Genomic DNA, 20,050 nt, shown 5'->3' with positions numbered 1-20,050 from the left:
CTCCCCACCAGACCCCCATCCTTCCCCACAGTCTTCATTTACAGCACCTTAATTTTGTAACAGAAGAAGGACAATGTTTACCTGTTCTCAGGAATTTCAGTGCTTTATCTTCAATTTGTGTGTCCAGTTGTTTAGTCTTATTCAAGTATTTGAGTATGAAGATGTTTGGTGCAAATTGAACCATGTTCTGTTCACCACAGCCAAAGGGCATCTCTAGCAGCTGGTCTAAATTTTCAAGTGCTGGGCCCATGATGTCCCCTAAAGTTTGAGATAGAGAGGCAAGAGAAAGGAAAAGCACTGACATTCAGCAATATGAAACAAAGGGAATTGCTGCCTTCTCTAAATTCTACTGGGATCCCTGAAAAGAGCCAGGCCTTCACTGAATGAAGATGATTAAGATTTCTGATGACCCCTTCTAGATTAGGCCAGCACAGAAAGGGAGGTTCTGGGAGGAGGGAGGTAATGCAAAGATGAGGGTGAAGAGAGCTTTCATTCCTGAGTGGGCATCAAGGAGGGAAAAGAATTACAGAGACATACTTGGTAGAGTAATTGTTGTTTTGGTTCACTTAGGTGGATGGCAATGGCACACATCAGAGGAGATACATGCTGCTTGGAGATCATCCTGGATCATTTCTTATTAGAGAATTAAATATTTAAATAGATTACTTCATCCACATTCCTAAGGCAAACATCACACCCCATGCAGTTTATCACCAAGTTTCCTGATTATAAAAAACTGGGAGGGCTCGCTGGCACACCAGGAGGTTGTTATTCAATGAGATCTAGACAGGCTAGAGAGCTGGGCAAAAGTGAACAACATGAAGTTCAATATGGACAAGTGTAGAGTCCTGCAGTTGGGGAGGAATAACATCAGGCTCCAGTACATCCTGCTGGAAAGCAGCTCCATGGAGAAAGACCTTGGAGTCCTAGTGGACAGTAAGTTACCCATGGAACAGCAATGTGCCCTTGTGGTCAAGCGGGCCAATGGTATCCTGGGGTGCATTAAGAAAAGTGTGTCCAGCAGTTCTAGGGAGGTTCTTCTCCCCCTCTACTCTGCCCTGCTGAGATCACACCTGGAGTATTGCATCCAGTTCTGGGCTGCCCAGTTCAAGAGAGACAGTCATCTACTGGAGATAGTCCAATGGAGGGCTATGATGATGATTAAGGGACTGGAATATCTCTTCTATGAAGAAAGGCTGAGAGACCTGGGATTGTTTAGTCCTGAGAAGAGAAGGTTGAGAGGGAATCTTATGAATGTCTATAAATAACTGAGGGGTTGGTGTCAAGGAGCCATTCTCTTTTCAGTGGTGCCAACTAACAGGACAAGGAACAATGAGTACAAGCTAGAACACAGGAAGTTCCACCTCAACACGAGGAGAAACTTCTTTACTGTGAGGGTGATGGAGCACTGGAACAGGCTTCCCAGAAAGGTTATGGAGTCTCCTTCTCTGGAGACTTTCAAAACCCACTTGGATGTGTTCCTGTGTGATCTGCCCTAGGTGATCCTGCTTTGGCAGGGGGGTTGGATTAGATGATCTCTGGAGGTCCCTTCCAACCCCTGAGATTCTATGATTAGATCTCATGAGGAATAGTCAATGCATTGTTAAGGCCAAAGGATTGTGCAGACTCTTCCCACTGGTGACCCAAGTGCAGGTAAATCCTTTCTCACCAATCACAGAGAAAGTGGCTCGGCCAGAACCCTCCAGCACTTCTGCAGGCAATGTCAGGGAGAACTCTTCAGAGATGGTGTTATCTGAGGAAGACAGAACCCAGAAATTTATCCCATGGAAGAAGTATCATACACAAGTGTAACATCCCAAGGAGACCCAGTTGAGGCTTAGTATGACACTGGGTTACAGCAGCAAACAAATGTCTTAATACAGGAAACTTTGCCAAGTAGAAGACAGACATGGACAAACTATAGTGGTTGTTCTCCTAGGTGTGGATGGTGCCACCAGCACTTGTGCTCTGACAAATTCCCCCCACCTCTGGGTATTTGCAGTAGTCCTGTCCCTTGCGTCCCTCTCTCATGGGTCAATAGCAGTCAGGGACTTTTGTCTCATACCTGCAGCACAGAGAAAGGCATTTTGAGTCTTCTCCTGTAGGACACCTCCAGGCTGCAGATGGAGGAAGCATAGTTCAGATAAGAAAGGCAGGAAAGGAAGTCACAGTGCCTCAGCAGGCTGGTCTGCTTCCAAGGAAGGCTAAACTTCCTCTTAGCATCTTGCTAACTGCCTCAGGGAATGACCCAGTGTTCCCACCAAGTTCTTCACCATGCAGTCTGACTGACCTTCACAAGCAGAGGTTTGATCACTGTGTCTCTCCTCCCTTGCAAAGGTGTCACTGCAATCCTGTTACGACACAGATCATGTGAATCTTCTGCCATGCTGCTCACAGTGACATTCACTTTGCCTGCAAGGAGCAGAGGGCACATTGCTGAGCACTTGAAGCAGACAGCTGTATATCAGAGGGCTGGAGTATATCTCCTGTGAAAACAGGCTGAGAGAGTTGGGGTTGTTCAGCCTGGAGAAGAGAAGGCTCTAGGGAGACCACATACCAGCCTTTAATATCTGAAGGGGTCCTGCAGAAAAGCTGGGGAGGGACTTTTTACAAGGGCTTTTAGCAATAGGACAAGAGGTAACAACAAAACTGGAAGAGGGGAGATTTAGATTAAACATCAGAAGGAAATTCTTCACTTTGAGGGTGGTGGGACACTGCAACGGGTTATCTAATGAAGTTGTGGATGCCCCATCCCTGGAAGTATCCAAGGCCAGGTTGGATGGGGCACTAAGGAACTTTATCTTGTGGGAGATGTCCCTGCCCATGCAGCGGGGTTGAATCTAGATGATCTGTAACATCCCCTCCATCCCAAACCATTTTATGATTCTATGATTCTATGTATAAGCATTGGGAGGAGATATGAAGAGGCAGGCAAATTCCACTCCTCCTCCCACCAGCTGCCACACATCCCCCTGCTTAGCCTCACCGAGCCTGGTGGCTGTCAAGTTCCACCCAAATGTTTTTGCTTCATTGGCACAGAGGCAGCTGGTGAACTGGCAGTCAGGACAGGCATCCACCTTTAGTGCTGGGGTCTCTGTGATAGTGGTGTGCACCTGGGTGAAGTGGGGTGTACAAGCACACATTGGCATAGTGTTAATACCAGGCACTGCACAAGGAAGCAAACACCAGGCATCATGACATGCGTGGCTGTGCTTTGTGGCCCAGATACCAGTATCTAGGGCTTCTGGAAAGTACATAAAATGCCTTTGGGCTCCAGTTTTTCCTTTGTCAGGAGTGTGTAATTGGGGAATATTCACCTGAATACAGTCCTTCAGGTAGTTGAAGACCGTGGCTTTTAGGCTGAAAGTCTCTCCTTGGATCACAGAGTATGGCAGTGACAGATCTACAAAGAAAGGCTGGAAGACCCTGAGAGTAGTCAGAGGAGAGAACCCAAAGCCAGTATCAGCAACACAGAAGGCCTTGGCATTCCATTCTGTGATGGTGTCAGGTACAGCAACTTGAACAGATGCTTGCCCATCATCCCTACAGAAAGAAAAGAGAGAGGAGAACATGCTCAGAAGCAGCCAGAAGTCTCAAAGGGTCTCTCTGGGGAAGGCAGGTAGAGGCTGTTACCAACCCGACAGAGGTCAAATCCCAAATCCAAGTCTCTGGGAAAAACGTTCGTGGTTTTAGCTTCCTTGTGTTATCAGAGTGAGGTTCAGGATCACTGAGGACAAGATTATCTGCAGAAACCCAAGTGATACCTCAGAAAATAGCATATGTGGCTTCAGGTGCAATAAATTCTTCATTCACAGGCAATCTGACATGAACTGTAAATGCTTACACAGAATGATAGTGGACAGGGTTGGCTTTATAGTGAGAATCTGACACAGCATCTGTATCTTTGAGGAACCTGGCTACAGAGAGACAGACTTGGATGGAACTTAGCATGAGGCTTAGGCTAACAGATCCAGCAAGTTTTGTCTGGCTCCAGGAGAAGACAGCATGCTCAAATGGAGTTGAGCTCTTTTAAATAATCTGTGAACATGCTGGTAGAGAGCAAACTACATTTTTTGGTAAAGAGCACAGAACACAGGCTGAGCCAACAATGCAGAGAGATCTGAGCTTTTATCTGTGGTAGATAAGTCAGGATCATTGATCTGGACACATGCTTCCTTTCTCTCATACACAAACAAGAAACACTGTAGGACAGATGTCAGCCATCTCAGTGGCAGGCTGGCCAGAACTGGGAGAAGACAGCCCCTTAGGTTAAGGAGATGGATATGTTCATTCCTTACCAAAAACATTGCTGCTTTCACCATACATCTTTTTCTCAAAGCGTGGTAGGATACAGGAAACTGGTTTCTTGATTCTAGCATTCGTTAATATTTTCATGCGCAGTGTCTAAGAAAACAGTGAAAAGAGTAAATCAATGATAAATAAAAGGGAATTAAGAATGTTTAAAAATATGTCATGATAGTAGGTATCATAAGAGGGCTGTTGGTAGCTGAAACATTGTTAAATGCTCTTTGGTTTCATACGTATGCCTAGACTTACAGACTCAGACTCTGGCCAATGCAGAAGGAATGGAAACCAGCTTCTGAGGAACACTGGGGCAAATTATTACTTCTCATAAAAGTAAATTTCAACTTTATATGCCTAACCCAAACAACTAGCCAGAGTCAAATGCCATTTATTTGCATGAAAAACTTAAGTGAAAAAAAAATTCCAAGCTTTAAATCTCTACACAATTTTACAGTTGAAAGATCTGACTGAGTGTTCACACAAAGCTGTTCTTGCACAAGTTGGTACCAGTCCTGACTTAGAAAACTGATGGAGAACTTGATCCCAACTTTATATGGATTCTGCTTTTGTCTGAATGAGACTCAGACTCTCAGGGCCGGTGCTTCACAAGGTGGAAATATTGGACTGAATGCACCCTCATGTACATGGACTGAGAAGAAGACATAATCACACCAAAATAATGCATTTGATCATGTGAGCAAGTCTTGCTTCCATTTAATGGTCTGCAAGTCACTGAGAACTCTGCTACTTTCTTGAAAATCTAAAACTCATTATGGAGAGTACGAGTCCTCACGCTTTCTGTAGAGGCTGTAGATGCCTGTGGACTTAGTCATATGTTACAGGACAGTCATCTGTTACAGGGTCACTAATAATTGATATATACTGGGATGTCCTTTAACTAACATCCAACATAATCTAGGAGTAAAAACCTAGAAGACAGCACAGTACCATGCCTTTGGGGGAAATCAGTGTCAGTATTTCTAAGGCAGAGCTCTATCAGCCTGAGAAGCCCATGCAACTCAGACATCATTTTGGCTTGTTTTCAGCATGTTGTTACCCTCTTTTCCTATTTTGAGGTGCTTTTACTTGAATATGTTTCTTTAAACAGCATTCTTTCAGAAGCAGCACTGCTTGGGTTCCAGGTAGCAGAAATGTTAATCTTTTTCAGGCTATTGTGCTTGAGAGCTTTTTTGCCATTTGCCTTGACAGTTAGCTCCAAAGCCAAAGGAAGGACTTGGTTTTTTTATTGAAACTGCTTTGAGGAGAAGTAACAAGAGACTCAAAGAAACACAGAGTAAATGACTTTTTGAATAAAATAACAGCTAAACTGCAATTGGTCAAAATATAGTGAGGTGCTCAGGCCTCAGTGGGATATTCTTGCCACTCCTTCTTTGTAGATATGGTAGCCTATACTAAGTTTATTAATTTTTACACTGTCTCTAATCAAGAGTTTTGTACTATGCTTATTCATAAGCTTCGTTTTTCCCCCTGTGGTCCCCAAATGAGTGTGGCTGGGTAGACAAGCAAGGCAAGACTTGTAGCAATGAAAATAAGGGTAACTGAAGTTTGCTAAGAGTGAATTCTTGTAGGCATTCAGGATGGCATACTGGCAACTCAGCTCAGGAGACATCTAGAGCAAGTGTGGAGACTCACCTTAAACAGATTAAAGACGTCTGCATCACTTTGGTACCATGGTGCTCCCATCCAAACCTTTTTGTGAAGACTGGGCTCCTGGAGCAGGCATGGGTATGCCTCAAAGTCTTCCAAGTGGTAAGGGAACCCTCGTCCTCCAATTGTAAAGCTGTCTTCAAAGAGCTTCTCAGAAAGCTGCAATGGAAAAACAGAGGTCTTCATAAGGAACTGTACAATGGGCACGAGTATGGGTTAAATATTTGGATTATAGCCCTCTGTTGTACTTCATAAAGCTTTGGAGTTGAGGAAGTTGACACTGGTCCAGCTTTTACTGAAGGATATGAAGCCTAAGGAGTGGATGTAGGCAAGAAGCTTTTAGTCTGCAGACTTTCACCTCTGACAGTTCAAACCTTTTAAGTCTAGGGTGCAAGATTAGGATCAAATGCATAATTCAGCTTGAGTACAAGTCGTTGACACATCTGACTTACACATTTAATGATTACTACTTTATGTGCCTGTTAGTACATGATGCAAGTGCCCTACTGTAGAGCATCATTCCTGTAAAATAGAACACCAGACATGGTGGGTCCTATCTAAAGATGCAGCAAGTCTCCCTGGATTTGGTGAAGCTTCTTTGTAACAGGCTAGCCTGCTATAACTTAACTCACAACTTTGCATGAGGCATATACATATGTATTATCTCTGATATATATTGTGGAATTACGTTAGAATTTTCAATTCTTGTAGTATTTTTGTTCTAAGGCTTAAATTAATTCCTCTGAAACACTCAACTGCTTTAAAGTAAATTCCTTCAACCCTTCTAGATTCTAAGAATGTGTACCAAATACTGAGCCCTTTTCCCCAGCCACTGTGTGCACTGGGTGCTGACCCCTAGCTACTGTTTTCTAAAGAACTGCTCAGGTGCTCAGCCTGATCTGTCCTATGTTTGTAATCCAGCAATGTTTGGGACAGAGGGATAAGAGGGCCCTGCTGGGGCAAAATTCCATTTCAAAGGCTGAGCCTCACTGCCTGGTGTAATATGGAAGAGCAGAGACAAGTGGACGTGAGGAAAGCTGCTGTGAACTCTCCCTCCAAGCAGAAAGCTGCAGTATCTCTTTGAAGCTGCTCTCTCCTCCAACCTCTGCAGTGCTGTGCAGCACCCACCACTCTCCAGGCCAAGGCCCACAGTGCAGGGTGAGGCATGAGGAACATGACCACCACATGGCTGCTCTGAAGAAGCCGAGCAGGGGGAATGCCAGGGCAGCTGCCTGACGCTGCAGCTGTGTCCTGGGATGGGCTGTGGGCAGAACTCTTCTCGCCAGCACATGGAGACAGAAAGCAGGCAGATACTAGGGGTCTGGTCATCACAGATAACACTCACTGTTTCTGCTGTTAAAGTATTGTTCTCCTTCAGGAGGACACTCTTGTCAACAGCTTGGACAGAGCACAAGGACCCTGGATCAGCCTTCAGGTCCAGACTGACTGTGTATCCTGGGACTTCCTCCTTGTGTGAGAAGCTCAGGGCCACCTGCAAAAAAAGACAGGGTCAAAGGGGCTTAGTGTTGGGGAATGGGACCCTGCGACTCTTAGACATGTAGGTAGCAGAGGTAAAGACAGAGATCAAGGCAGTGAAGGGGGCTGAGATGCTGAGACAGGCCCTCCTGGAAACCCGTTGGGAAGATTACTGGGGCTGCAGTGCACACAGCCCAGCCAGAATTTCTCTACCACCACACATCCACCACCTTTTGATCTAGACCTACCACAGGGAGATAAGCAGGCAGGCTTCTCCTCTGTGTCAGGGAGAACATGGAGGATAGTGTGTTCCTAAGTCAGTCATGGCGAGCAGGGGAATAAAACAGAGTATAAGGGGGCCCGGTTTACACTTTGCGAAAGGGTTACCAGTCAGTGTTGGGAAGGGAAGGACTAGGAACTCAGAGAAGAAGGTGGTTATGTGGTTTGTTTCCCAGCCAAAAATACTAGACATCTGTTTTGGGAAGTATCCAGCTAACATCACTTGGCTGAGTATAAAACAGGACCAGGGATCACAGCAGGCCAGAGCACATCAGAGATGCTATCCTGATCTTGGTGTTTCTACTAACCTTGTGCCTAAAGCACTTTTCTATTTGAAACTCTTCCACATCAGCCACCACCTCTCCATCTGAGAAGACTGCATACAGTAGAAGCTTGATGTCAGGCAGGAAGTCATTGCCAACAGGCAGAGACAATGAGAAGGAGCCCTGCAAATCTGCACAAGATAGCAGCAAGGAAGAGAGGGAAAGCATTCAGTTGAATTAGCTTATTGAGGTGGGACACACAGTAAGAATCGACAAAGGGTATTTAATACTTTCTACCTGCAGATGAGAATACCCCACACAGACACTGTCAGAGGTTAGCAATAAATCCAGGATACCGGCCATTTCTTTGGCTCAAGTTTGGCAAAATTATTCCACTTCCCTACTGCACGTTATATAAACAGGCAAGCTACACAAATTTTATATCTTCTCCAAAGGTACAAGCTAGCAGCAAAGTCATAAGGTCAGGTGTTAGATTAATTAGATAGGAGAAGGACAATCACCTAGGAGGACCCTAAACTGGTATGAGAAGAGATTATGTTGGTCTGATGAGATGGACCAACACTAAGAACTCAGTTCAATATCTCCCACCTGTGGATAAGAAGAGATTGTCACTGGAGAGCAGTCACAGTTTTCTGTGATATGTTATGAGGCACTTAATGCATTTCTACTCACTCTCATGCTGAGTAATTGGCACCTTCTTCTCTCCACTGAGAAGGATCTTGCCTTTTGCTATCACCTGAAGAGCAAAGAGAAGAGCCATTCAAGGGACAGAATTCTGACAGCATTTAGTCACACTCTGCTTTGGACTTACTTTCTTGAAAATGGATTTCATCAAAACATTATTACATACTTTGGATTACACCAAGGTCCTGTGCAATTTCAAGCCTTTTCCTGTAAATATACAGGCCAGAGGAGGTCAGCTGCCCCAGAGATTGCTTCTTAGTCAACAGACAGATTGTCCCAGACACAGATGGTCACCTGCTGGGGCATACCTGCTGGGCTATAACTGTTGGGCAGAAACCAGGCTAACCTTCCACTACCACCCACTTGAACATAACAGAAAGTAGGGTGAATGGCAGGCATCTGCCACCCAAGCTTAAGTCAAGGCACTCCTAACAAAACAAAGCAGCTGGGGGTTAAGAGCACTCCCAGGAACTGGAAAACAGGAGGAGGTTTGGGCAGAAGAGAACTCACAAATCAGTTTATACTGGCCTGGGAGTAGCTTACCCTTTCCCATAAGAATCTATGTGCTGCATGAAAAGGGTAACATGCCAGTAAACATAATCTTGCCCTGATATTCAGCTGTCTTCTGTGCTCACCAAGTAGTAGAAATCAATGTGGTCTGCTTCAGAGCTGAGTTTATTCCAGTCAAGGATATAATCCACTTGCACTTCCTGCTCTTGATCACAGGGCATCACATCATCCCTGGCCTTGATCTCAAGGTAGCTGTTGCTCTCAGAGTAGAAAGGTTTCAGCCAGTGGAGGCTATCCTCCACTCCTGTGTGACTTTCAGAAGAATTTTTCTCATCATTATTTCCAAGGTTGTAGGTACCCTTCGAAGCACAAAAATGAGTTGGCAATCAGTATCAAGTGACACAAGGAAGCTTGTACACCTCTTGCAAACACTGTTATTACCTGAGCTGACTGAAGACTAAACATTTGTATGCCTTAAATATTATCCTATTTAAATATAATTTTGAAGTCTCTTATGAGACTTTCTCCTATGAAGTTTTAGCAAAAATCTTAGTCCAGTAGATTTGCCCACAATCTCATTTTTTTCTCCCTTTATCTTTCCATGGAGACACATCCCACACCAGACTTTAACCCTAGCACAGCATCTCTGTTTTCAGTTTGTGCTTCTGCTCCGGTGCCCTGAAGCACAACAGGCACTAAAATGGCATGGTGAAGCTCTATAGCTCTGCTGATAATCTAGGGCTCTGTTGACAATGGCCATGAATCTAGGAACAAGAACTAGACCCTGTCCCCAGGCTCTCTGAGGACAGAAATGTATCTCCTAGATTACAGAACCTCGATCACCAAATCCTGCCTAACCAAAATTAGGAAACCACACCCCAGATAGGCTGAGGTTTTGGAGGAAAACATCTGGAACAATAGTTGCAGTGTCTGAGAAATGGGTGGCAATAGGAGTTCTACTGCTTGGGCTTGAATCCCACAGCAGCTGCAGGACTGCAGGAAGTGGGAAGATGGGTGTAATGCCAGACTGGTAACAAGATCCAGGTGCAGAATCAGAAGTTGTGAAGAGCAGAAGCCAAGTGCTTCAACGTCTGGTATTGAGAGAGAATTCAAGAGCAGTTACCTGACATGCCAAGCCTGGACAAGCTATGTGCTGCTACAAGACAAGAGCAGCTGCTAGAAGTGCAGTTCAACAGAGACAGGTCTCAACTGTCAGTTTTGCTGACCCACCTTCTGTCCCGGAGCTGAGAAAGAGGAGATTTCTTCAAGGAAGTACTGGTATGTTAATACCAGTATCAGATATTTAGTGGAGTCAAAGGAAGGTGAGGGGGGATATAAAAGATGAGAATCATGCTGCAGCTCAGGACAGCTGAGTGACTTTTGTGACTGTTGCTGAACTGTTGCAGCACAGCCTTCAGCTTCACAGAGGAGATTGCACTGAAGAGTAGTTAAACATACTTCTGCAGATATAGTCAAATGAAATGAGGTGGCAGAGGACTGTGCTCCAAAAGCTCAGATTTCTTCACTTTCTCTTGCTTTCCTCAATCTACCTTCACTTTCTCCTCCTTTTTTTTGTTGATGCTCACCTTCAGAGAAACCAGTGTGTTATTCCAGCTGGTGGTATCCAGTGAGAAGTGGGCTTCCCCATTCTCATCTGTGAGGAATGAAAGATGTGTTTCCTCCTCATTGATATCAACTGTAAGGTAGACTGTTTCGTTTCTGAGAGGAGATTGGTTACTGTGGCAGAACATCTGCAGAGAAGGGAAGGAAGTTAATACCCCATTGCACCACACTCTTGAGGCACTGCCTGTGCTTAATAGTAGTAGTTTCTATTGTTGAGCTTCCTCAGCCCTTCTTGCTTTCAGACAGGACACAAAAAGACAAAGGTGATAAATACACAAAACCAACAATGCGTAAGTGTTCAGGACTATAAATACATGATGGTGCAGCCAAACAGGACACCTATACTGGGGCAAAAAGGTGATTTGCTAAGATTCTGAGCTTTTTCTTGGACAATGCTGCAGTATTCTTGATGGCCAGAAACAGTCTTGTTTCCAGAAACTTAACTCTTGCTGTTCCTAGCCTTTCTTCATGCTGGGGTTAGTACTGGCCCAGGTGAAAGTGTTTCTAGCCCCAATGGAACAGTAGTCCTAGCATCACCCAGGGGACTTGAGTCAGAAATTACTGTCAGTGAACTGATATATAAGGCTTCAGTTACCAAGAGCATTTGTCTGATGGGAATATTATTTGCCTGCTTATGCCATCCCTACCTCATATGCCTTTTGCATAGACTAGTTTCAGGAGATACTCCTGAGGAAGCCTTCAGACCCTGCAGCTGGCCCCAAAATTCCTGTCCAGGGAATATACTAACTTAGGCTGGGGAGAAGAAATTGCTGCCACAGGAGGCTTCACCCGTAGTTGCTCGGTGCCAGTAGAGCAACACTCACTTTTCTGGAGATTGTTGCTTTCTGCCTGCAGAAGATTAGACCTATGATGTGTTCTGAGCAGAGAAGGGAACCACGGGTGTTACCTTTCCTGTGTAAGGTAGTCCACGTTTGTAGAATGAGTGGAGGTTGATAAACTCTATAGACTTCATTCTTGTTGCAATAGGAATTCCAACCATTTCACTAGCCTCTGTTTCTAGGTGGAGAGATGGGAAATCTCTTAAACCATAGCAGTACTTTTAGGGAATCAGAAGACAAGAAGATGCTTCAGCATTACCTAAAACATCCTCAACCTCTATGTTTAGGAGAGAAAAGACATCCTTCTAGGATATGATTCCCTCAACATTTCTGGGCCTTCGGTCTCATTGCAAACTTGTAAGTACTTATTTCTCTTTATTAAAGGTAAAGAGAAACTAAATGACTGTTCAGTTATAGACAGCTATACTATAGATGCCTAAAAGTGGCCTCAAGGACCCAAGCCCCAGAGTGACAGCTCAGACAATGGACGCTCCCAGTTGCCAGAGCTAGATGCACAACAACACTGATACTGAAAACCTGCCTTCTTGCAGCCACTAATATATCAGACTACAAGGGACTAGAATGGCATTCCTCTCAGCAGGAGTGTGCCTCAGGCCTCTGCCTCAGGCTTAGGAGAAGAGAGAACAAGAGACTGTGGGTAGGGACTGTCAGGATGGTACACTACAATTAGCAAGAACTGCAAGGGCTTGCTGTAGGCTTTTCCATGACTAGAGAGGACTTTGCAGCTGAGGAGGCTGAGGAGCACCTTGGTGTCCAGGCAGTCATGAAAACGTTATATATGTGCTAGTGGAGATGAAGATTTGAGAGGATTATGAAATCTGGTGATTGTAGATGGAATAGATACTAGAATAGAGACCATCATCATGCCAGAAGACTTGGGAACCCTCAAGTTACTTTTTCAAAAGGTATTTAACTGCTGCAGAAAGGCTAAAACCAAAGAAGTTGCCTGCAAGGAGAAGAATGCTTCACATATTTTCTTATACCTGTTCCAGCTTCCACCATTTTTCCCATCACAGCTATGAAGCTGTCAGCTTCACTTAACTTCAGAGCCTCTGTCTTCACTGTAAAAGTGGCACAGCCATTCTTGTTTGTCTGCAGAAAGGGAGACATAAACAGAAAGAAAGAGCATGGTGTGGAGGAAGACAAACTGTTCCATAGACGCTGGGCAATCCTAAAGAAGTATTTCTAAACGCTTGTGGAACAGATGGAAGCTCAAAAACCTGTAACTACAGAAACCTTAACCAGAGAAGAAAATCAACAGGTTTTGATTAAACAGTCACCAAAAAAAAAAAAAGTGGCAGAAAGAAGTACTTCATGCAAATCACATACAGGTTAATTCTATCACAGGCAAACTCAGGAGGCTGGGTTAAGCCTAGATACTGCAGCTGAAAAAGCATGTGTCTTTATCTGAGCTAAATCTAAATGTAACCTTCCTGAAACTATACAGGCCTGAGGAACAAAGCCTGACAGTGTGGCTTTCCACTCATGACTATCTCTGTGATGTGGCCATGTTAAACAAAGGCATCCAGCCAGTTACAGATTACAAGAGCTTTGCCAAGCATTAAGGCAGAGACTGGGTACGGCCAGTCTGCCAGGGAGGAGAGGTGGACAATGTGTCTCTAGCTGTGCCTGTTAAGTTCTCCACCAAACCTTGCAGTGCCTCTTCCTTGCCATGCAAGAGGGAGCTGGCATTCACTTGGTGTTTTTGCACAGCTAAGACTGTTTAGGATTCAAGCGGAGATACTGAGTGCATTTTAAAAGATGCAGAGTTCCAGCTGGATTTTTATATTCTGGCTTGTGCTGGCTGGTCTGACATTTAGAATATTTTCTTATGACTTTCAGGCTGAAAGAGATGCATCTGAAAGCCATAGGAAAAACCAGGTGTGGAGCTTAACCACAAACCTACAGTGGACAAAAATGTGCAGAAAGTGTAACCAGCATTGGATATAATCTCACATAGGATACTAGCAAGTTCAACATGATCCATTAACTGCATGGATACAGGAAGAAACAGGGCATCTGATGCTCTGATAGTTTGTTTCTGCGTGAGAGAAGTCAAAGGATTGAATAGACCAGTGATCTGATTGCATAGAATGTGGCATAGACCCTTGAGAATGGCCCCAGGCATCATTACTTGCAGAGAGCTGAATACTTTCTCCTGAAATACTGAGTCAGATATGCTAGAGCAGTAATTCAGGCAACAGAGTAATAGGAAGAGGTTAGTTAGGTTCATGGTTGGTAGAGTTAGGTTATAGTTGGACTTGGTGATCTTAAAGGTCTTTTCCAACCAGAACAATTATATGATTCTGTGAATCAATGGTCTGATCAGGTCTAGTGAGTGGGAACACAGCAGGCTAAACAGGCTCGTGCACATCAGAAATGCATCAAGACAAATTAAGGGGACAGATATACATTTCCAGCAGGTTTTATTTTCCACTCGCCTATTTTTTCACCTACCCAGCTATTTTGGTTCATCAACTCAGAAGTATTTGTGATACCATCTTCCAAGTACTGGGATAATGTGACAAAAGAAATATGTGTTGTCCCTTGAACGGGCTTCCCATAGGTGTACCTGTGTTGAAGGAGAGAAACATTCACCAGAAGACTGGACACTTCAGCAGAAATATTGATCCAGGCCCTTGTCCACCATCATCAGGGAGAAATGGAGCCTGGGATGTCTTTATACCATGTTTTGCTAAGGAACTTCAGCTTGCCCCTTAAGATCAGTTTGCAACCTTCTCCACCCATCATATTGATCATCTTCAGGATCTTTCAGCCTCACAATAAATGATCAAGTGTGAGAAGGACCCCACTGCAGAGAGTGATCTGTCTCCTTCAACCACAGGGTAATCCAAGAACATCATATTGGAAGGCCATTTCTCAGCTCTGGGCATTCTGCATGTGATTATGGAGTAAGAGCCCAGAGATCACAACAGTATCATGTATCACTTGCCACAGACTTTCAGCTGAAATTCCTCATCCACTGTTGCAATAAATGGAGGGTGCTCAATGTCTATTTCAAAATGTTTAAGCACTGAAGAGAGGAAGATAAGGATAGAGGGGAAAAAAAACAATACTTAGTATGGACCCTGACTGTAAATTCTGCTATAGCTGCAGTCCAGATGGGGAAAAAGACAATAATGTTCCCAGTTTTTCATGCTGCAAAAGGGGTTACTCCCTTCAGTCATTCCACTATTTGCTGCTACAATTGCACATTGGACTGCTTTCTACTCCAGCTCAGCCAAGCATAAACATTTTAAATGGCACAGGGCTTTGTCCTCACCTACATCATTGCAATTGAATGGGACTAAGACACGATGCTGCTATTCATTGGAGTGCATAGTAAACATAGCTTAGAAGAAAGTGACAAGGAGCAGCAGAATGTGCTGATCACAGGGCCCAGGTACAGCTAGAATGAGGTATCAGCCCACAGCCTCTCCTTTGCCTCTCCTGTGCAGCTGTAGAACCTCCAGCCCAGCCTGAGATGTGCACCCAGACCCGTCTGTCCCTGTCCCCAGTCTGCTGTTCTCCCAGGCAACAGGCCAGTTGAACAGGGCCACATCACTCTGCTCTCTTCTCCAGTTACCCACACTTCTTTTGCCTCACTTCTGCTGTCCAAGTCTCACCATATTCATCAACAGTGAAGATTTTTTCAGCCATGCCTTTTTGCACTGAGATGGTATACTTCCCCAGGAGTGCTTCAGAGGCCAGGGGAAAGGAGAGATCCACGATGCCTTGCCTTGACTTCACATTCCGCCACTCAGCAATGCGGTTGTATTCAGGATCCTGTTTGGGTAAGGACATGAAGAGCCACCAAGTCACACTGGGGGCACGCGTCCCTGGCAGCACAAAAAGACACTATGAGGCCTTACTCTTGCCCCATTAGAGATGATGCCATATCAGTAGGTAAGATGCCCTCTCCTCCCCTGAGTATCTTTTAACTGAAGTTTGAATTGCAAAGGCTGCCAAGAACAGTTAAGCTACTGGGAACACCATAAAATTGCAGGAAGAGGAAGTGGCTGAGCTGCATCTACTGAGCATTTAGTACTGTGCTCTGTGCAGTCAAGGTCTTGGACACAGATTCATTACTGCCCTGCCTGTAGCTCAACTATATACATCACACAGGTGCTGGTTTGAAAGAAGAACCCAGGCTGACCAGGTGGAAAAGGCCTGAGCTGAATATGGACCATAACCTTAACCAGATTACATTTCTGGCACAACTCTGTCTGGGAGTGAAATGGCACCATAGAAGAGACAGACATTTCCCTTTGGTTGGCTCTTTGTCACTTACCTGCAGCCATATCTGAGAATACTGTAAAAACAAGAGAAACACAGCTCAGTTTAGTACAAAGCAAATCCGCATCCATGTGAAACAGTGTTAATAACACTGCCTGATGTGAGCCCCTGATCAGAAAATTCTGCCCATCCAGACCCCACACAAGGTGTCTTCCTCCCTCTGTGCTAGCCTACACTGCAGTCTTTCTCTAAGGGACCAGTGGATGAGTGGTTTCCCTTAAAAGGTCATTTGTTCTTATGGTTTAGCAGGCATGAAGGGTGATGTCTCTTTCATGAGTCTCTCAATGTGTCTCATGTTAACTCTCCTAGAAAAGTACAAGGTTGTACTCACCTCATTTTTAATGACCTTAAGGTCCTCGTCAAGGTTTACAATTCGAAATTTCACTGGAGATGTAAACAAAAGGATAGTAAAGCATTCTGACTGCAACATATCCTAGTACAAATCTGCTTCTCCTTTTCTGTGCTCCAGTATTCATGTCTCTCTGTTTACCTCAGTGGCATTCAGGTCTCTCCCCAAACAGCCCTCCCATGCATCTTCCACTCCAGAATACTTTGTCTGGGATGTTTATATGCAGCTGTGGGCTGTAGAAACTCACTGCCTTTACTTGGAAAAATTACAATGATGTGTTAAACAGTAGGGTTGGTCTGTGTATAGTCTGTTCATATTGTGAAGACTGTGAAGTGACTGTATTTGTGCATTTGTGTATTTGGAACTGTCACTCTAGGCTTTACTCAAATATTAAGAACAGTCTTCAAAAAACAAGAGATTGGAGAGTCCTGGCTTTCCTTTCAGGTCTCAATAGAGATACTTCACAAAAAAGAACACCTAGGAGCAGCAGGCTGGGCATTTGGTGCAGCACAGCTCAGAGGGAGCAGCCTGACTCATACTGTCCCAGATCCCAGAGATCTGGTTTCTTCCATCTCCAACAAGCTTAGCTTGTTTAACTTCGTGAAATCTTCCCCCAGATGTGGCTGATACCTTGACCCTTCCCTCCCCGTTTCCATATACCACCTTACCTGTTTCTCCAGGTTTGTATAAGCCCTTGTCTGTCTCTACCAGAATTACATTCTTTGGGGGTTTTACCAGAACTTTCTTGCGACCCTCAAACAGCACATCGTCCCCATTGTGGATCAGGACATGCAGAAAAACCACTTCCTCTGGCTGTCAGGTTAAAAAAAAACAACTGTCTGAAACTACAAATAGCTTGAAGGAGAAACAGAGGCACCTCTCCTACCAAAATCTCCTGCTTCCCTCTTCTCCCTTCCCCTCCTATCCTTCGACAAAGTCTCCTCTGTAGTCCCCAGCTTTCTCCTTTTCCTTTCTCTGCTTTTCTCCTTGTCGTGTTTGCCTCTTTCCACATCTCTTTCTCCCCTTTACTATCTTCACCACCCTGCATCTCCAACATTAACATGACTCAGACACAGGAGAAGCTGAAGCCTTCTTATTTGTAAGAGGAGAGGCAGCCAGGAGAGGTATCTTACATGAGACGTGGAATCTTCTCCTTTCCTGGGAAGGAACTGTGGCACCTAGGATGATTGATAAAAGGAAATGGAAAACAAATTTGTCAGCAACTTTGCATCTTATCACAGATGTGAGACATCATTTCACAGTAAAAAACAAACTTCCCCAATAATCGGAGCCCAAATTCTACTGTATGACTCTGTCTCTAACTTGCTTTGTGTTACAGGGAGAAGCAGCAGTCACTGCCTGTCTCTTGTTCATGAACCCAGGAGTGAACCAAATGACATGTCGTTCTTCCACTTCATATAAATGTGTGAATTTTATGAAACTGAGAAAACCCATAGGAAAATAAGATTTGGGCCTGACCACGATAGTAACAGGAGATGAGGCAAAACCAGAATGTCAGAAGTATCAGAAAGATTGAGGTCACTACAAGTAAGGTTCTTTTTTGCTAGTGGCAAACTTCCTTGGCTTTCCAAATAAAGGACTTGCTCTAGTTTGAGGCCTGGCACCAAACACATGCAAGAACCAGGCAGCCCCTCCTTGAGTTCTGCTGAATCTGCAGGGCAATCAGGACACAGGCACAGCAACTTCATAAGGTGCTGAGGAAGACAGGGGCAGTTTGCAGAGTCTCAGCACCAGACACATCTCCATGGTGCTCCAGAAACGTAACTGGAGGTCCTGTAGTCATTCCTCAGCTTCAGTCTAGTTGATGTAACTGAAGCAGCGAAGTTGCTATGACAGGAATCCAAGCCACCTAAGAAACATCCAGCTTGCGTATGTGAAATTCAATTCATTGTGGGCTCAGTGCCATCACAGCCCATCGCAGCTAAATTAAAGCAAGCTCAGTGTCTATGCAGGCTGCAACTACACCTTGCAATACAGATGTAGCTTTAGAGCAGAATGGTGCTCTTGGAGCTGGAGGGGCAGGTGTCTGAGGAAGCAAGGATGAAAATAATGCATTCACAATGCATTGACTTGCACTGTGACATACAAGCATTTTTAGGGACTAAACTGACGAAACTGGAAAGTCAATGTTTTTCAACAGGCTCACACAGGATGCAACAGGCTGATAGAGATCAGCAGAGCAGGTTTTTTTGTCTACATGGGAAAGATTCCCTGGTTTGCTAGGCTCCAGGACACTGCTGTATTTTGCCTGGCAGTGTAACAAATGGAAATATGACTAACCTGCATGCAGCCCATGGTAAGTCAAAGGAATGTGTACCCAGAGAAGAGCTAGGCTCCTGTCTGAAATGAAGATGAGCACATCCACTGCCAAATCAGCAGGCACAGCTACACTCACCTGGAAAGTGATGCACTGAAAAGTGCCTGGCTTCTCCACATCCTGTTCCACCAGTGTGTGATTCTGGGTTGTCACCTGCAAGGTGATGGCCAGGTGGACAGCCTCGGTCAGAGAGATGAAGTGAATGCAGAGCTTCTCCTCTTGTGAATGGTGAATGACAGCAGGAAACACCACCATATAGTGACTAGAACAGAGCAGGAAATGTTCAAAGACAATTCAGAGGCTAAGGTGGACAGGCCAGAATCCATGTCTGCTGCTTTCATGAATAGCTAGATCAAGGGTCAGAAATGTCTGGAGGCCTGCAGTGAAAGAAATATAGTGGAGCTCCTTTTCAATACCAGACAGAAGCAACATGCCTAGAGTGAAACTGGAGAGCTCCTGTTACCTGTCTGTCACCACCTTGCCACCAGCCAGGACACACTTGCCCAGTGTACAACACTAATTGCAAGTACACAGAGCAAAGCTTTGTGAGGAATGAAACTAAAGATTCAGTGGCTGAGACATAAGGCTTTAGTCCTCATACCAAATTTTACTCCCACCAGAACAGAGGGAAAACCTGTGGCTTCTTTAGCTTTGTGGCATAGCATGTGGCATCTGCACCAGCAAACACCAGGGGCTTCCACTGTGGTGCTGCTCGACACCCAGAGCTCCAACAGGACTCAGCAGGAGCTTCTTCTGCTCAGCTGCCCTGAGAATAAGGCTTCCACCATGCAGCTCTGTGATGCTGAACAGTACGGCACTTCAGCACTACCCTTTAGTGACAGTCCCTTCCACCAAGCCCCCCCAAATTAAAAGGAGATAATCTCACGGTTCCAGGCTTGCTGCAGCTGCCACTGGGAATAGGGTCAGGGCAAAGAGGAACACTCGTGCTCCCATTGCTTGAGCTGGGAAAGACAGCTGACAAGATCCACACAGGAGGAGAGAACTGTCTGTAGTGATGGGCTCAAGCAATCCTAAATACCTCCCTCAGATGCTCCTATGTCCAAAGACTTGGAGAGCTGATACATGGAGATAGTATCTCTTCCAGGCTAATGACCTTAGCTAATATTTACTCGCTTCCACCAACAGCAGAGTGAAGGTCACACAGCACAGTTCTCCACCCACATCTACCTTCAGATGGTATTCAAGGCCATGGGGTGCCAGAGCACTGGGGGTGGAGATGTGGGGTGGGTGACCTGTAACCCAGGCTGAAGGGGACTTAGGGAAAACACTCATCTCAGCTGTGGCTGATCTGGACGCAATGAGAGATAAAGCTGCACAACAGCTACTGTCCTCAGTCTGTAAAACCATCCTCTCTGCA

The 20,050-nt window shown here is 45.0% G+C and overlaps 1 protein-coding gene across 1 annotated transcript in view; it reads right to left on the bottom strand.

Annotated features, from left to right (window-relative positions):
* The window catches only part of LOC104393533 (alpha-2-macroglobulin-like protein 1), a 30,475-nt gene extending 10,849 nt beyond the window's left edge, over window positions 1-19,626 (bottom strand). The window contains exons 1-25 of the mRNA XM_010003035.1: window positions 19,559-19,626; window positions 18,751-18,934; window positions 17,468-17,512; window positions 17,003-17,147; window positions 16,317-16,369; window positions 15,981-16,001; window positions 15,316-15,475; window positions 14,639-14,723; window positions 14,147-14,261; window positions 12,673-12,781; window positions 11,737-11,846; window positions 10,793-10,957; window positions 9,332-9,565; window positions 8,685-8,748; window positions 8,037-8,182; window positions 7,319-7,465; window positions 5,959-6,132; window positions 4,299-4,404; window positions 3,638-3,743; window positions 3,318-3,543; window positions 2,987-3,113; window positions 2,291-2,412; window positions 2,066-2,117; window positions 1,670-1,753; window positions 82-258 (exon numbers count right to left, since the gene is read on the bottom strand). Of these exons, the coding sequence (XP_010001337.1) occupies window positions 82-258; window positions 1,670-1,753; window positions 2,066-2,117; window positions 2,291-2,412; window positions 2,987-3,113; window positions 3,318-3,543; window positions 3,638-3,743; window positions 4,299-4,404; window positions 5,959-6,132; window positions 7,319-7,465; window positions 8,037-8,182; window positions 8,685-8,748; window positions 9,332-9,565; window positions 10,793-10,957; window positions 11,737-11,846; window positions 12,673-12,781; window positions 14,147-14,261; window positions 14,639-14,723; window positions 15,316-15,475; window positions 15,981-16,001; window positions 16,317-16,369; window positions 17,003-17,147; window positions 17,468-17,512; window positions 18,751-18,934; window positions 19,559-19,626 (3,025 nt within the window). The remainder of the gene's footprint in view (window positions 1-81; window positions 259-1,669; window positions 1,754-2,065; window positions 2,118-2,290; window positions 2,413-2,986; window positions 3,114-3,317; window positions 3,544-3,637; window positions 3,744-4,298; window positions 4,405-5,958; window positions 6,133-7,318; window positions 7,466-8,036; window positions 8,183-8,684; window positions 8,749-9,331; window positions 9,566-10,792; window positions 10,958-11,736; window positions 11,847-12,672; window positions 12,782-14,146; window positions 14,262-14,638; window positions 14,724-15,315; window positions 15,476-15,980; window positions 16,002-16,316; window positions 16,370-17,002; window positions 17,148-17,467; window positions 17,513-18,750; window positions 18,935-19,558) is intronic.
* Between the last annotated feature and the right edge of the window lie 424 nt (window positions 19,627-20,050).

The sequence above is a fragment of the Chaetura pelagica genome, unplaced genomic scaffold (assembly GCF_000747805.2).
Source record: "Chaetura pelagica isolate M959 unplaced genomic scaffold, ChaPel_1.0 scaffold117, whole genome shotgun sequence".
NCBI lineage: Eukaryota > Metazoa > Chordata > Aves > Apodiformes > Apodidae > Chaetura > Chaetura pelagica.
Note: the sequence above shows the minus strand (reverse complement) of the source record. Positions and strands in the feature narration are given on the sequence as shown.